At 41.3% G+C, this 18,607-nt stretch overlaps 1 protein-coding gene across 1 annotated transcript in view; it reads right to left on the reverse strand.

The window, feature by feature from the left end:
• ChAT (Choline acetyltransferase) overlaps positions 1-18,607 on the reverse strand; it is a 63,506-nt gene that overhangs the window by 28,586 nt on the left and 16,313 nt on the right. Inside the window, exon 2 of the mRNA XM_043434165.1 lies at positions 18,400-18,591. Coding sequence (XP_043290100.1) covers positions 18,400-18,543 — 144 coding nt within the window. The 5' untranslated portion in view covers positions 18,544-18,591. The remainder of the gene's footprint in view (positions 1-18,399; positions 18,592-18,607) is intronic.

The raw sequence follows: 18,607 nt of genomic DNA on the forward strand, positions 1-18,607 counted from the left end.
TCAAAAGACTCAAGAGTCTTTTTCTCTATAAGCAGCGTAAAAAATGTATTTAGTTACTTGAAATGTTTATATTGTTAAGTATGCTCGGGCAATCCTGAAAAAAAATTCGATCAGTAAAAAAGTCGATCATTTCGACTTATCGGTAAGTGCTAGTCTGACATGATGAATAACACTCGCGGAAATAATATGAAATGCAGTTCTCACGCGTGCATCGCTTTTTGTTATCCGCATAAAGCTGTTTAGAATAAAAGGAACGAAAAATAAGAAAATTCAAAAGATATTATGCTCTTTGTAACCGGTGGCTAAATACTTTGAAAATTCTTGAAAAATAATATATACGAAACGAATCCGTTGTCTTCGCGTAGCTGCTGTCCGATGGAAAATTTCGTGTGACGTGCTTAATGATTTTCTCAAGCAGGCTTGCCGAAGCTCTGATCCTCACGAAATTTTAATGCGCCTGAACAATCCTACACGTTCGGATACATAACCGAAGCTCGGTTAATCTAATTCCACATGTCAGCTTGACCCCAAACGTCCGATTCACCATTCCCGTTTATTCGAGGGCCAGTGAACTAATGAAATATCGCGTTGAGCCCGCTCTACGGAAACCTGAAACCACATCGGCGCTCTCGTGTCTCGTGAAAACCGTTGGGTTGGCCCTCTCGTACGTGGGGAAAATGGATTGCTATACCGGTTTCAACGAGCATGTTGGATGACAAATTTCGCTGTGTGTTCTGCGCGGACGAAAGTTCATCAAGGGGCTGGAAATTCGAGTTTTCATCGGCGAGGGATCGGACAAGCCGCCAATTATTGTTATGAATTACGAATATTCGCACAGGCAATGCGTTATTTTTATGATTCGCATCGAGACAATGACGCTAATTTGGTGCGTGGGCGTGGGAAGCGGAAGCAAACCGTTCTTTGAGTCGAAGAGCTTTTGACAAGCCCGAACGCTCGCGGAGGTCGAGCTTCGACGTTCCTGCTGTCCGAATACTCCGAATTGTGTCAACCGTCGCGAGTCGCGTGGGCTCGTAACCGAATAATTTCGAGGCTCTAGAACTTCGCGATAATAAAATCCTCGCGGCATAAAAGGGAGCGAAAAATATGCCGTGTTCCATTAAGGTGGTTTCGCCTTCGGAACACGCGATCTGCGATTCAACTGGATCGTTTTAGGCAGAGGTCAAGTCCGATGGCGAGTGTCATTAAACTTCAGTTATAATTCGATTTGGTATTTCATCCACCATCGCGGTAGTACACATGCACGACTGTCAGTTCTGTGAATGTTTGTAAATGAATGAGAGTCCGGTATTTGTTTTCTAGGGAAACACTGAAGCAGAAAATTCGCCCTTTCGGTGATAGTTTTACGGCGATCGATCATCGTTTTGGCGACGAAAGCGTCCGCACGAGGCGTGGGCTTTTCTGTATTTTCGTGACTCCTTCATCAGCATTCGTTTTCTACTATTCTGCTACCGCGGCAAGTTCTCGTTTCAGTCTCATTGATCGATCGTCTTGAGTTCAGGTCAAGAGTACAATTCTGTTCTATTTTCATGAAAACCGCAGCAACGGAGTCGCGTGATATCGACTTAATCCGATGAGTTACTCGCACGGTTTTTCCGAACTCGAGAGCTACCGAGCCGAGAGCCGACTGAATCGGCTCGTAAATTCATTGTTGTGTTTACACTCAGCGTATGCATGAAATTCGCTTTCTAGCTTAATGCATCGTTCGTGGGTAAGGAGAGTGCTGCGGAGCTCCAGATCGAATTTATTCGTCTGTGTACTTTGTTGAACGATCGATATAGCGCAGTGACAAGAGGAAAGAATAAAATGGAGCCAGTGTAAATCGCGAGGGTTCCTTTAAGTGGGTCGTAACCTCAGCGTCGTAGGTCCGGCCTTCGTGCTGCGACGAGGTCGTCTCGCATTGTGACCCAGATCTTGGGCGAACCAGGCAAGCCGACATCGAGAGCTTCCCAGCGCGCCCTCACCTGCGAACCCTGACGTCGACATCGCCGGCGCTCGCAGAACCTCGTTGCTTCAACTACCACCGACTTCGGTTCCACATATCTATAGTTACCAACCCAAGAGTTGCTCCTGCAATCGTTACCTCGGATTCTGCGCACCGCGATCAAAAGCATCACCCGCCACGAGGATATCATCTAATGTACACCTTCGCACCTTTCCAAGCTAAAGAGCTTTCGTTAACTCGCTCTACAATTTCCTCGCGAGGAGCGCGCGCTCTCTCTATTGTATTTTACCCTGCTTAAGGAAGTTGAGGCATTAGAATGAAAACGATGTCACCGCTTTTAAACCGATTGCATCTTATAAAGTGAAGTGTAAAAAAAAATCAGTTAAATTTTCAGACAGTTTAGGAGCGTCGTTGCCGAGAAAAATCAATAACAATTTGGGCCAAATAACATGTAATCTTATGGAAGTCAAGACACATTCAGTGATATCTCCGTTAAAAATGATGCTAAAAATATGAAATTTTTTGGGCAACATGAGCAAGGCTTGCCGAATAATGTCAATTTTTTTCAGATTTATTAGGAGATTTGCTGAGATTATATTAATAATAATCTGTTTTCCGTGCAGTTTTTTGAGGCTAGGATCGTCACTGTGTCGTGTTTTCGACTGAGCTTTCACCAGTTTTTCGTCTTTTTTTTCCCCAACTTTTCTTTAAAGTGTATGCAACATTGCCAAACTGTAAACTGGCCTAACTTTTGAAAGGTACAGGTCATCACTTTTGGGTAAAAAAAATGACTGTACAGCCTCAACTTCCTTAAGGCGGTTGGATCGCGACGATACATAATGTTGCCATGCTAAACCATGTTAAAAACCTTGAAAATATCAAAATTATAAGAATTTTATAAAATTTGGTAAATGTATTCTTTAAAAATATGAACTATGGACAATATGAATTTTTTTACATTTTTCTACTACATAGCTCTCGAGTTATTGAACACTAAAGTTCACGTGTATAAGCATAGAGTTTACATAAAAAATTCAAAAGTTCAGAATTTTATAAAATTTGGTGAACATATTCTTTAGTACCAAATTCGACAATACATATTTTTTTTAGATTCTTCTTCTACACCGTTATCGAGTTATTGAACTCGAAAGATCACGTGTATGAGCATAGCGTTTCAATATATATATATAAGTACACATTCCGGGCATAAGAACTTTAATGCTTTATTACTCGCGATAAGTATGTAGAAGAAAATATCGAAAAAAAATTGAGCTTTTGCACGTTATGTTGAAGAACATTATCACCATTATCAATTTCTTAACATCTGTTAACAGGTATCGAAACGCTCAATTATTCGATAGCAATGTCCCTGCGCGGTTTGTCGATAATCGGGCAGTCCATCAAACAAACTACTGCGATGTTCCCCTGCAGCAGTATTATGTTGTAGACATAAAAGGAATAATTAAATATTCGAACTTTGTTTTTAGGCTCAGCAAATATTCCCTGCTCTGTGACCTTGTTCACGGTTGTCGTAATTGTTTCGTTGCTCACTCAAATATCGTAAACTACACGGCTGTTCAGGTATTTCAAATATTATTCTTCCAGTGCCTCGAAACTTCTGAATTACGCCGGTTCACTTTATTTTTATTTTAAACTAGGTTACTGGCTTAAGATAGTGAATATTAGATTCATAAGCCGAGTTGGTCATTGTTCAGGCTTCTGCATAAAAGTGTATATTCATTTTGAGTGGCGCCCGTTGAACATTCTTCATCGAAATTATTCTCGAGCCCAGTCCCATTGAAATTAAATTTACTTGTACAGTATTATTTTGGAAAATCAAAGCATTTTTGAATGCTTCAATGAAACGAATTTCTCCGCGTTACGAGACGCGCGAAGGGAATTACAATTTGACATTATATGAGCGACGTAATCCGAAAAAAACTTCTTCCCAGTTAACGCAATGATATGCAAACGAAGTTTTTTTTGAAAAAAACACTTTCTCAATGCCACTCGGAGGAAAAGGGTTTCCGAAAATAGGAAGAATCAGAGATACACGTTCGCTTAGCTATAGCGAGCAGAATATCGTAGGTAGGGCAAACCTGCATCGATCCACTTGACCTGGTGCACGATTGCGCTTACCAGGTAGATGTATAAGTTGAGCAGAAATGCATGAGACGATGAAGCTAACCCTTCCAGGTAAGATACACACGTGTTGTGGGATGAAGAGTTGTTTCGCGCAAGAAGCTTCTTCAGCTGAATCGTGAAATACTCGCGCTTTTTTCTCATCTGAGACTTCTTCTCTCTCTTGCTTTTCACATCAGCTGACATTTGCACGTCTGCGTTTGCAAGGGTTCGTGTAGCTCAAACCTGTTTCAGGATGGTTGAGATGCAGGTCGAGCGTAAACGAATTTTCGAGGTTGAGAGAAGCGAGTTCGAAATACTCTCTTGCAGGGCAGGAAAGAAGTGCATTTCATTTGCGGAACGAAAACGTTCCTCTTCGGCTATCATTCAGCGTGTTATTCTTTCAGTCGAATTAAATATTCAAAATCAATCTGGGCGAAGTATTTTTGGAATTTTTTTTCGACGAGATTCACCTTCGGCTTCGTATCGTCAGGTTTATGAAAACCCACAAAATAGCTTCGACAACTCTCCGATAAAATAATTGCGCACTGACGTCAGTAGCTATTCGATAAAAAGGAAACATTCGCGACTCATATGCAATATTTCGAAGCGTTTTCTGCAAGGATTTTTCACGAGCAACAATAAACGCAGCTCGATTTTTACTTCGAGCGCCTGCGGAATTTTTCTTATCTCCCGAGGTTTCGATAACTAAAACCCGTTCTCGAGAAAACCCGCTTCATTTTCTTTCCGTTTCTAATATTCCAGGCCACGCGAGTCGCTATTTATTTCCACATTTCCCATGCTCTTCCTCTCTTTCCAAGCGCACTCTCTCACTATCTCCTGTGAAATCATCGATCCCCGTATTCATGTTTGTATAACATTAATCAGGAGGTGCGAATGATAACGTTAGAAATAATCCAAGTAACAACAAACATCTGTAATAACACGATAAAAGCATCGCAATCCCGCACCGATTACAAACAGACGAGAAATTATTTTTCCTCTTTCTTTTCTTCTCTTTCTACTTTGCCATTGTTTTGTAATATTTATGAATTTTCCTGTTAACACTTCTGTACGCGTCGGAGTCAATAATGTATTCTGAAGAGGACGCGTGCAGCGTGCATCAATCTCGGTGGAAAGATAAGTATCGAGACCCCCCTTAAAGTGTACGTACAAACACGTGGCGACGAGTGTAGTAGATTGCGCGATCTCCGGCTATCATAATCGTTCGCTCGATCACGACGTCGATCACGTTTTCTCCGACTTTATGTGTGTTTGTACGAGAATGCATACGCAGGTGCAATACTGTATATTTACAATAGCATAAAACACACGAGAAGAATGACGAGCCACCATCGTACTCTTCTCGTAATTGCGATCGATCTTTAAACTCTCCGCACCGGGGAGACCTCATCCGTTGGCAATAACACCCGCGCACGCTGTCAATCGCCTCGCTGCATATACGTACACGAGCAGATGTTATTCTTTGGAGCTAATGGAGCCGCGAATACAAGCGATCGAAGAAAATTGGATTTTTCACGAGATGCGGCGTACGTGCTGCGATCGTTGGGATTGTGAAACGAAATTATGTCGATCCGATAGATACGTACATAAGTACGTAGCCGGGTCAATATTCATCGTGTGACGGAAAAATTAAGGTATTCCTTTCGCCTGAGCGTATATATTTTTTGGTGGCGCAAATTATGGGGCACTCGAAATTTGGACTGATTGGTGAGCTCTGAGAAGTCGCGGTTCTGTAGGGAAAGATTCTGCTTCTGCCATTTATCAAATTCTATCGTTAATATCTCTTTTAAGGACTCGGTAACCCTTTATTTTTATCGTCATTATGGATTCTTTACATTTTTTTCAATCGATGAGACGGTTTGTATCAGGAATTTAGAATTATTTTATGAATTGAATAGAAATGTGGTGATGATGGAATCTCCATAAGTGGCTGTATAAATTTTACGATTTTTGAAGATTTAATTCTTTATTAAAAGTTCCATAACCTGACCTGAAATTTCGCCAATCTATTCGCATGCACTTTTACTTTACTGTTATCTATAACCCTTAATGTTTTTTTTTTTCATTAATTTTTTCCCCTTTAATTATCCTTGGAATTAGAGCGCAGCACTATTATTTTGCTCCCGAAAATGACGCAATTTGCCTGATTAATTCGTGAAACAATTCATCGATGATGATGCTTTTTATCGCCACGTTTTTTCATCCCACTTTTGTTGGAAAAAAACAATGGATCGAGCGGGTCTAACGATGCGAGACGATTTCTCATAAATATAATTCTCATTTTGCTGTTCAGTTTTAGCCGACATGGGATACAAAATGCATACGCGTCTGACGCTCATTAATGCATACGCTGCTCGTAATTAGCTCGATGCTTTACTGTGAGAGCATTTTTTCTATCGGTGCGTGTAGAGGAAACGAGATTTCCTTGGCTGAGAAATCCGCGTGTCTTCCCGCGTAGGTAAAACGTGTCTTACGACTTCCGCGTTTTATGTCGAATAATTTGTGCCTCCGCCCCCTTGACCATTCCTCGTTTTTCTAAATGTGAATTACGATGGTTCGTGCCCGCTGACAAGGAAATAAATACTCGGGAAAATGAGACGCCTGTACGCTTCTCATTCCTCAGATTTTCTCTGCTCCGAGAACGTGACGTCGGTGTGCCTCTAAGAGGTTGAGGCATGTCGAGCAAGGGTGGATAGAATTAAAGGTTAATCCTGCGAGGAGAATGAGGTCTACGTGGGAAGGGGTGGATTAAGGGGTTTTTCTTCCGAACGCGCTCCAATTTCGCAGCATCCTCCCGTTCGGCAACCAACCCCTCGTTTTTACTCTCCAACAATATTTCCCGTTTTACACCTCCTGTTGAAAAAATCTTATACATTTTTCTTCTGCTACTCCTCGTTCTTCGTCACGGAAAAGAGAAAACTTCGTCTCACCGATGACGTCCTTCTTCATTACACTTCGAACGTCACAAATATTTGCTTTCTCAACAACCTCTGGAATACAAAATATAAACCTCGAGCAGCCCTCCGATCTGTTGTTACTTTCGGTGTACCGTCACGTGAAATCAAAATTTTCCTTCAATTCTAATGCACAAAAATGGATAGATAAATTTAGTGAAAACTCGAAAGTCCTCACAAGGGTTTTGAAGAGTCATCGCTAAAAGATAGCACGAACAGTTGGATTACAACTCATGCAGAAGTCATTTACGAACGTATTTTTTTCACTTTTTATGACTGTGGTGAGACTTTTGTGTAAAATGAAATTAAGAAATCGACAATCCGTACGAAGACGCGAGGTGATAAAAATTGGTGGTGACACAGATTCATTTCTCGCACTATTCACGGAGGTCAGCACGACGAAGTTTTAGAAAGAATTGCAAAAACTTTGACCTCTTAGTTTCAGCTTCAAGAGTCTCAAGTTTTTTGAGTTTTGTAATCGTGCTATTTCGCAAAGCTCTCAATTTTGCGTGAGTATTTTTTTTCATCATCAAAAGTTTAGATTTACATTCCTGTTTGACATATATAAAGATTGTCATCGTTGATTCGATTATTTTGCGAAAAATACAATCCGGTCGATTCTTCTTGGCTGTCGGTCGACATCGTTTAAGGGAGTTGTCGTGAAAACAGCGGTCCAGTAACAGAGTAATTTCCAACATTTGGGGAATTCGTGTATGACACAAGCGCAAACTTAACGTTGAGCCGAATAAAGTTTTCGCGTGTCTTTTTTGTAGGTACAACGATCCTTTCGAGGAATACAAGGGAGTCTGGATGAAGATAAAGTACCGGTAACTATCCCGGCGGTGCGTATCGCCCGAAAGAGCTGGCAGTGTGTGCGAAGGAGGGTGAGGGCGATGCCCCGATTTGCAGGAGCGCCGCAGCCCTTCCGTTGTCTCCCGGTTGTATCAGCGAGCAATACCACAGACAATCCACAGGGCTTAGTCCTGTTTCAACAAGGGATTACCCGAAGTCCTCGCGCAACGCCCGTGTCGCATATGTATGTATGTGTACACCCAATGACGACGCTCTCCGTCGTGCATACCAGCACCAGTGAAACTTTTTCTCTCTCACTCTAACTGCACCCTTCGCGAGGGACAAACATTTAAATTGCCAAGATTAGAAGGACACACGAAACGAGCTACGGAGAAAAGTCCACCCTGTCCGGGGATAAAGTGTGGGATAAGCCAATTTTTTTTTCTACGGATAAACCGGAATAAATTTCCATCCATTTTTCTTCGGTTTTCCTACCGCTAAGATGCTTTTAATATTTGTGGCATAATTCAAAGTCTAAACTGAATATCGATGCCGTTTTTCAATTAGTTCAAGCAAACGGAAGTAACTTTTCCTCGGATAGGAACGATGAGGCGAGCCATGACACGAAACTTTCGACTCCTGTTTTTGAGATTTCGCTTCAATATTCTACTGCGTGTCTATTAAAAATGCCTGATACGCGATAAGATCTCTCCAGATGCTTAAAATCTGTTTTTAAGGTCGCGTTCTATGGAGATAACTCATTGGGAAAGTTGACTTTGTGGCAAGTTGTAATTACTCGATGAATCCTTTAATTTTCCTCCAGTTTTCAGTCATGTGCGACACTTTTGAGCATTGGGGTATTGAAGAGTTGTGATTTTTCGTCAAGCCTTATAATTTCGAAGCTATGAAAGTCTGCTGGAGTAAGAAGAAGAAGCTTGTGAAGAAAGAAGAGACAGATTATTCGTTGGTCACCACGAGCTTTTTTGCTCAAACAATCTCCTGATCATTCACCGTTTCGTATTCATTTTTTTTGTGGATTTTTGGCTTTCCTCTAAGTCGATTTAGGTGCTTTACTCATATGGGTATACGACTCCGCATCGCCGTGGATCTCCCAAGGGTAAGATTGGCTCTGGTCTCCCCATCCTCGAGGGTATGGTTTCTACGTACGAGCTTAGCTGGCTACCAATTTTCTAAACGTCACACGGTTATTGCTGGGAAGCCCATTGTTGTAGACAATGATAAAAACATTTCTAAAGATCAATAAACAAGGAGAGGGTGATTGTGAATTTCTTCAGACTTCATATCGAATTTTGCGAGTTTTATCGTTGTTGTTTTATGGGTATTCTGATTGGCCTCTAATACGTCTGAATATGGCATTATTAACATACAACTTTTGACTTTTGAGTCATGACTTTTGACTCATGAGTAGCTAACTGAAAATATTTCTGGTCGGATTATAATTTTTATGCTTGAATACTTGGTTCTTGAGGTGGCACTGGCGTTTTGAAGCAGAGAAAACCGACTCGTTCCACAGAACGAGATGAATAAATTGTTCATTAATTTACGATAATTAAATGGAATTATTCGTTGTTTTAATAATATTATTGCTGGCCATTGACATTTATTTTTGATGAAATTCTCGAGCTGAGCACACTTTGGGCGCTGATAATACTTTCCGTGTCTCACAGGAGGCCCCCGATTGCTTCGTCGACATCAAAGACATCATCCCGCGAGTCTTACGTCAGAGGATTGGAAAGAGACAGCAGCAATAATTCTATTCGGCCAACTCGTTTGATGCCAAGTGCGAGAGCAAATGAGAATGAGTTTCAGCTCTAAGATATTCTCATTCACGAGCAAAGGTAAATCATCGACCGACCGCTCCTTTTCTCTTGCAGGTACTCGAGGCAATCGTCTTTTGCGGTAATTACGAATTCGTCTGCGGGAACTTTCTTCTTCGATATATTTCCGCCAACAAACTTTTCTACCCTTATTAATAGTTGGAAATCGCTCGCGGTTACCGCTTTGTTATTCTTCGTTTCTTTTTTCCAACAATCCCATACTACGATCTGCCGAGTCCAACGCATTCAATGTGATACAATTTTGTACGAAAAACCACAATTTTTGTGGAATTGAAGCACTTTTACAGTTTTTTTGGTATTAAAAGTTTCATTCTTAAGCCTGCTACTTTATGCGATTACATCAATAATGATAACAATAAAAAAATAATATTAATAGTTGAGTCGTTTCTCTGCCGGGGTCAAACTTTTAATCACGTTTTAGTTGTTCGGTATTTTTTCGCAATTTCGCTTTACATTGTTAAAATGATTTGCTAGCTTTTATCGACTCGTGTAAGCCGAAAGTCTCGGCTCGGATCTTGGAGCCTGGAGCAAAGGGCGCCAAAAAGAGCATCCCGACAAAAGCAACCCTCGCGTGCTTTCCCGAGCTGAGAAATAAAAAAGAATAAAATCTCGTCAGAAGGGATAAAATTGTGAAAAAGCAGCGCGCTTTTCGCTGCTAAAAGGCTATCGGTTCTCTTAAAAGTGCTTCCTGCTTTGCTCTCATCTCAACACTCGTCTCAATCCTCGGAGGATCCGATAAGTTTTGTAAAAAAAATACCTTAAAGGGATCAAAAATATGGGTACACTTCGATGAAATGTTCGCCTTCAAAGAATCATGACGTTTGACCCTTGTTGATGAATTTTTTATGCTCATCACGGAAGATTAATTGAAGTACGATTGAATTTATGTTTTTGGAAATAAAAAACCTGCGACAGGGATCTAACGAGGGTCAATTTGGATGAATTCTTAGTAAATTAGTCTCTCGATTACATTTATTTTACTCGCTTTTAAAAATCCACTGGGTTTTTTAGGGCTAATATCAAATATGGTTATTTCTGTTTCTCATTTCACGTGGAAATGCGATACCGGGAGAGTTTCTATGTTTATTTTCAGCAGCATATATGTAGGCTAACCCTCGCACAGTAATTCTATCTTTATCTCCTTTTCGTCTTCGTTTCTCTTTCGTTCCCAAGGGATGATGGTTGGGACGTCGACCCTACTCCTTTCTCTCCCTCCTCGCTCCTCTCCCCGTTCTCTCATTTCCTCTCGCGTCTATTCCTTGGAAATTTGGTGACTCCGGCAAACTCTCTTTCTCTTTCTCATCGGTCGCTCGTAACTTCTGTACAAGAACTTTCCTTTTCGTTATGGGATTAGGCAATCATCTCTCCCTCTGGAAGATTTTCCTCGTTCTCGTTGATCCCTCTTTCCTTGCCGAAAAAAGCATGCCGCGATGTGTGTGTGTGTGCGCGCGCGTGTGCGAGTATGCCCTGCCTCGACACTTGCAAAGAAGTCAATTTGAGAAAACCCTGCTCCCGTGTTTTTTCCTCAATCGGAAAATCCTCCGGAAAGCGATTTTTTGGGCTCGCGCCTCGTTCGCGAGGAATCTCCGCGAGTGAAAAGAAACATGATGGAAAAAATCATTCTTCGGAGAGTTTGAAGCATTTGCAATTAATCGATAAAACGAGATTGAGAATTGAGATTAAGGCAGGCGGTGAGGAGGGTACTTCTATGCTTTAACATGCTGGCAAGCCTCTCGTCTTACCATAACTGCACGTGAATGCAGTTTCTGGTTTTCAATTTGCATGAAAAAATAATAATTGTGTATTTTTAGATGAAAAAATAACTATGTCAACGATAATGTCTCTAATTTTGGCGAAAAAGCTTCTTATTGTTTTATATTTCGAAATATCAAACATTCGCTTTGATCGCAGCAATGCAGCAGGGTTATGCTTTCAGTTTTTGACTGTTGGCTGCTCTGCTCAAACTCGAGGGCAAGCTGTAAGTCGCACTATTTATATATAGCTATATACGAGAGTGCGTTGATCGATGCGACGTTGCCACGAAGCTGTGTCCGCCAGAGGAGAGAGACAAACTTCGTTTATTAATTTTCTTTTGCACATTGCAGATTAACGGTACGGTGAAACCACTGAAAATTTCGCGAGAGTTATCTTGACAGTTGGTTCATATACTGGTGTTCGTTTAATCAAAAAGTGGCTTTTTTAACAGTATTTTTTCAATGCTCTTTTGCGTTTTTTTACGCTGCTCCATAAGATTCAACGTAAAAAACTAATTCAATTACCTCAGAAACGGTCGAACCGGTTAAAATTTCGTGAGCAAGTAGTTTACACACTTCCGCGAACGTATCCACCAATTTGCATAAAAATCCCTCTTTTTTGATACACCCTTTTAAGGTGCTGTTTCACCTTAACCGTCAAAATGAATCTCAACTTCATTTGTTCGGGGAGAGCATACTCGGTGGGTTAAAATAACGAATGTACAAAAACTCATGGGAAATTAGAGTTCAGAGAAGAGCAGAACGTTGCAACAGTAACAGTAACGAAAATCGTTGAAATTTCGGCACACAGATTTTTGAGATTTTACGACTATTCACGTATCCATAAGAAAACTCGTCACGAAACTTTTGACAATGTTGTCCGGGTTCAAATGGATTGAATCCGGGTATCAAATAAGCGTGAGTAAAATTCTAATTACTCCGAAGTGAGGGCACTAAAAAATCTTTACGATCTCAGGACACGGACGGGATAGAATCGTCCGGCAATTCGAGGGTTGTGGTAAACCTTCATTACGATAAAAGATATTAAGAATTTTACTGTCTTTTTGTGGTGATTGTCATCGCTGATGGTCGATATCGGGTGTGGATGTTCTGGCTCAATTCTAAGTCGCTTTCATATTTTTATTGGAAATAAATTCGCGTTGAAGCTAGAGAACGAGCTTCGAAAGTTCGACGAATTAGCGGAAAACAGGATTTTAAGAGACCCAAAAAATCTTCGTACGAAAAAAGTCTAAGAGCGAATTACAACCGATTCCAATTAGCATCTAAATAATTTATCAAGTCCATATGTTCATTTGACCAGTGGAAGCCCAAAATTTCGTCGACTCGTGACTGAACCTCAGGCATTCATATCTCCAGGAACTCATTCGCGTATCGAGATTGAAACGTTTGTGTACTTCCACTCGCTCGAGTTTCCAGGGTGCGCATACACAAAACTATAAACCTTCTCACGTTATTGTAGCAGTGTCGCTCGTGATTTCCGTGAATAAAAGACGATTGAAAATTCGTTTGGATCGTTAAACATCGCGAGGACGAATCCAGTGTTTTTCACTATCGAGATTAGCTGCGTTTCGCTCTCATCGTTCCAGTCTTCGATATACAAAAGCACGAGGAATGAAGAGAGAATGGAGCGCGAGGGAGAAAAATGCGGATGAAATGGTTGTGAGAGGCGTGTATAAGCCCGAACGTTTACACAGAGGCGACAAGGTGTACGTAAGTCGCAGGGAAAAGCTCGTTCTCGTGGCCATAAAGGTTTATTGCCTCGGCTCTGTCAAGCAGCCCACATAACCCCCTTACATCATCGTGTACACGTTGGTATACGTCGTTTAAATACGCTCTCTGTACATGTGTGCATAAGATATGGGGAAATTTAGTCCCGATAGCTCTCCGTAGAAAGGAATCGAATTTCTCGACTATTTTGCTCCTTCATTCGTCTCTCGGTTTTCACTTCTTTCGTATTTCGAACTTTAGTAGCGAATCTACGAATATTTGCACATGTTTTATTTATTTGCATATTTTTAAGGATGTACAGGCGCGAGGGCTGTTTTGAGATAGCACTCTAATTCTTTTTGCCTTACAATCCAAGATTTCTTCTCTATGTTTGGTTGAAATATTGATAGTCATCGTTCAGAAGAAGGGCAAACGTAGTTTCTTTTGTTTCATGACTTTCGGAGTGGAGATTTCGGAAGAAGCGAGAATTCTAGAGACAAGACATGAGAAATATTGATCAATAAATAACATTCAACTTATATGTATAAAATAATAAAATGTTATTGTTTTTCGCACAACAATAAATTCGAAACTCTTTATTTTCAAATTCAATATCAAAGGAATTACAATTGTTTTTAAAACTACTTCGTTCTGTCACTTTTCTCGATATTTTCTTTTTCTTCACTTTCAATTATTTTTTAAGAAAAAATTATTCTTTTTATCATTACTTTTTACAATGTGAACTTATCACAATTCGAATACGTCTTCTCTTTCATGTTCCGTCCCCACATATGTATGAATAGCAGGTGGGCAGTTATATTCTTGGTATGCACACATCGTAGCCACCCCTGCATTGGACATACACAGCCCGACGACTATTGCTGTACTTTTCCGGTGGGGTGTGCGTGCTGCCTGGGGAGAAATTGACCGAACTGGCCCTGTGCTCGCTCTCTATTTTCCTTCTTCTATTCGCGTTATTTCTGTCTCTTTCGCCGAGCGCGTCTATGCCGGGACTTCCAGAAATAGAGAAATAAGAGACCCACGAGGAATAAGCTTCGATGCTACTTTTATTTCGTGCGCATAAAACTCCCTCATAAGTTTCATGAATTTCTCTCCTCTTTCTTTTCCCTCTCGTACACCTCATTCGCTACAGTATTATTTATTCTTTTGTCAACGCTGCGTCGCAATTGTATACTCTTTACCGTGACAAACCATTATTTCCATAGGGATGTGTGATTGAATGTAAAAATATTCCAGCAGCTCGCTCTCGTCTCTGTCATCGACTCTCTTCATCGGAAAAGTGTTTTCCTTATAGAATCAAAGGCTTTCATTTTACAAAGGACTCTGTTCGGGAGAGACGAGAACATTTTTTCGGGTCGAGATTACTTTTTTTTTATGATTTTATTAATTCGAGCTCCGTAATCTGAGCGTACGAACTTCTGGTGCATCGAAAGCGTTCTCTCTTTGTTCTTCTTACTCCTTAAGGAGGTCGGAGCGTATCTTACGGAAAAATGATTTTCCAACTTTGCACAATAGACTTTTTAAAACAGAAAGCTTAAGACAGTATTAAACTTCTGGCGGAATATGCGCCGATGACTCATCCCCTCGAAATTGAGATATTTATTGCCGAAGTTCGCAAGTTTTTCATAGCTTCCATAGGAGCCCATCTTCAACCTGTCATTTTCAACAATGAATCGATTACCAGACGGTGAAACCTCTCCAAATTTTTCACACATAATTAATTTTCATACAGCCCACGAGGTTGCGTATACAACGTCGAGTAACTTCGCCAATGAAAGTGGGTCTCGAATGGAAAAATTGGAAGATATTCCGATTGGTAGAGAAAAATCATTTTTTAGAATAATTTTTGCGTTCGTGATCTAAAAATCTGCCATTTTACACGCGAGGCACCGTATCCATTTTCGAAAGTCTCCCACTTCGAATCGAACCCTGCTTTTTCGTACATAAGCCATGTGGTGGTCGGAGGCTTTGTCGACTGTGAATTTCTCGCCCAGTTTCGAGCTTTCGTTTCGCGCGTGAGTTCGCAGTGTTGCAAAGGGATCCAGGGAGGAGGTTATAGGTTTTATGCCACGTCTCGGTGGGTGGTGGTAAGCTAATATTGCGATACCCCTCGGCGACCTGGAAAATTTCATTGAGACTTCCATTATTCATCCTCGCCTCCGTCTACAGTTTTCTGTCTTTCTCTGTATGCCTCTTTTCTCGGTCGCCCTTAAAACTTCGCTCGACTCGCTCCCCGGTCCCGCGGACCGTGCGTTTGTGTCCTGGACGAAATCCAATTCGAATTAACAAGCGAATGGATTAGCGCTCGCGGCTCCGGATTCAAGAGATCGTGCGCCCATTGGAAAACAATTTACAGACCCTCGCGCGAAGGAAAATTTCCAAATGTATATTGGGAGATTGAGAATGAAAATTTAATCGAAAAAGTGGACACTTGTAGCTACTAAAGGTTTCCTTTCTTTGAGAAAGATTTTGTGGCAACGTTTAAGGTCTCAGGAGTTCGGTACCGCATGAGCTTGTACACATACAAACGTATTTCAGCCCTGCTGAAAATATGAGCGAAGGACGCGAGTTTCTAGAGCACAAAGATCGTCACAATTGCCACTCGAGATTTCGATTTGGTCATCCGTACATGCTACAAGAAAACGCATTTTCGACTCCCGTTTCTTCGATCCTTTCATTGAGTGACACAGAAAAAAAATCTCGTCGACTCCCTCGTTCTTGCGAGCCTGAGAAGCAATCTTCCCCTGTAACATATCGAGAGGCGAAGGCGACGAGGTGAGTTGAGCGAATTTTCCTCGACCCTCCGTTTGCAACTTTCCTCTTTTTCTCGTCTTATACCAATTCGAACAGGAAGACGTCGATTGATGAATTCCCGTTACACCTAATACGATATATTCCTCGATAAACATGGTACACACGAGCAACCGGACTCGACAAACCCACACTTTCTATGTTCATGAGTGTGTTTCTATTGTGCTCTTTGTAGGAGTTCAAATATCATGGTTTCATATTATAGTATTACCGGGTGATTTAAAGACGTGCTTCGCGCGCGATGGTTTCTTGTCTAACGAATACAAGTGCAAAAATGAACTTCAACGGATGGAAAAATGTTAGAAAGCGATCGAGAAAAACAAAGATTTTTCAATATTAAAAACAAAAATTTTAACATATTTATTTATAATTGTTTTATAATAATTGCAATAATTATGAATAATAATATATTTATAATAAAAAAATTATATTAAAAAAAATTTTTTTACACTATTTAACGAAATTGCTGTTTTGCAAAAAGCATTAGGGTAAACTTGAAATAATTTCTATTTACTAATTGTCGTGCTCGCCGCTATCCGCGGAAGGAAATACGATTGGACATCGATATTTCGAAGCGTCACAGTGAAGCTCCAAATGGAATAAAATGATTTTGAGTCATAACTTTTGATTCGAGCATTGTGTCGAGTTGCGAACTCCATGCAGACAGCAACAGCTTCATAGCGAACTAATCAGAATCACGGAAAAGCAGTGCTCATACTGCAACGTCATGCGTTATTTATGAACTTCGTAAAGAATACGAGAGAATTCGTCTCGGACGGAAAAGAAGAGAAAATACGAAAAGCATCGAAGACAAAATGGGTGTCCGATTTTCATACTATTCTTTCCTATGGCTAAAAGCTTCCCCGAGCCATTCTCGCATGGCTTTTTCGTTTTATCTCGAGTTTCTTTGACTCCATATCAATGTAGACACACATAAAAACATTGATATGTATGAGGAAGGCGGGCTAAAACGAAGGAAAATTCGTGGAAAGAGCAAAGAGTTTGGAAGCTCCCGTACTGGAGTAAAAAGGGCCGAGCGTAAATCCATTTATTTATTTATTTATGTGCTTTATGCGGGGATAGGCACGGGAAAAGGTGCAGGGGTTGATGGAACCCTGCACCTTTGCATGGGAGAACGTATGCGAAGAGGGGTCTGACGTCGAGTACCCATAACTCCAGGCACAGGACAGTTCCCCAGGGACGAGGGGGTTGCCAGTCTTCCTCGTCGGCGAGGCAGATCGCAAAAGTCACGGCGAACGCAACACGCGCTACACGTACACTCGCTTCAAATTGCGCATTCGTATAATGTACTTTTTCACGTAGACACACTACGGTGTAACGGCATGCTGTACTAGTATGCAATCGTTGTCGACTGGTACACTTTCAGCGTCCTCGAAAGTCACTGTACAGTCTCTGGAGGCGAGAAAACGCGGGGGAGGGTTGAAACGAAAATGGTGTTGTGCCACTTAGCCAAAAGGAGACAAACTCAATCCAGCTCTCGTATACTCCCGTTAAATCTTCCCATTGTGTGTGTGTGTGTTTTTATTTTTTGTCTCTCCACTACCAGCCTGCCGATTTCGCTCGTCGAATTCTGCATTCAACCTATTCTCACGGCGTTGAACATTTGGCGCCACACAACACGCGACTTCACGTACGAACATCGGGCTCGTAGATTTCACTTATAGGTGGAGCTCCAACGAGGTTTTATGCTCGGGGCTACTCACGTCGCAGTTATGAGCTTTTTCAGACAAATATCGAATACGTTCGGTTCTTTTTATCGTGATACGATTTTTCGTTAGATTTATGCATGCTTATTGACCAAGAACGAGATCTACGGAGCCTTTGCCGGAGTCCAGGTCGCGCTTTTTGTTTTGCTTTCACTCTGTTTTAAATGGTTATTTTCATAAGCTTTGAAAATGTACTTTTCACCCAGGGATCGATGCAGGAAGCAGTGCATGGCTGAGCGATCAATCAACCAAGTACTGACCTCATCGGAGGCTGCTCAACCCGGGAAATGGCTGGAGCTACGCGCTCGTCGAGCATATCCGTCACTGTCGATCTCCTCGACAATTATCACTATCGATTCTAAAGCTATTATTGGGATGGGCACTAAGAACGACATTAAACTTTTGGGATTTGGATAGGACAGTGAATGTAAAAATTTTCAATCACCGAGGTCGTATTCGGTTTTTATATATGCGTAACTGCAATTTTCACCTCTCAGTTCTCTCCGTGTCAAGATTTCGTCGAAATGGCAGAATCTAATTGGATATCTGAAAATCCGATGATTGAAGGATTTCACAGACAAAATGATGGCTTTCGCAGTGATGAATTATTCGCCTCGTATTACACTATACCGAATTAGAGCTCACCCAGTTGACAGTTGTCTGCCTGCGTTCGAGGAGATGTTGCTGGAGTTTCGGACCGGCTCCGGCTAGGAATGACTTAACCAAACTCCGACAACGATCCAGATGAGCCGGACTTATGGCCTCGACCTGGGCCAGGTACTTCTGCATCGTCGTCTCCAGCTCCGGTACGGGGAGACTCGGTAGAGGCTCGTTTTTCTGAAAAACGTAAAAT

This window comes from Venturia canescens, chromosome 1 (genome assembly GCF_019457755.1).
Source record: "Venturia canescens isolate UGA chromosome 1, ASM1945775v1, whole genome shotgun sequence".
In the NCBI taxonomy this organism is placed as follows: Eukaryota; Metazoa; Arthropoda; class Insecta; order Hymenoptera; family Ichneumonidae; genus Venturia; species Venturia canescens.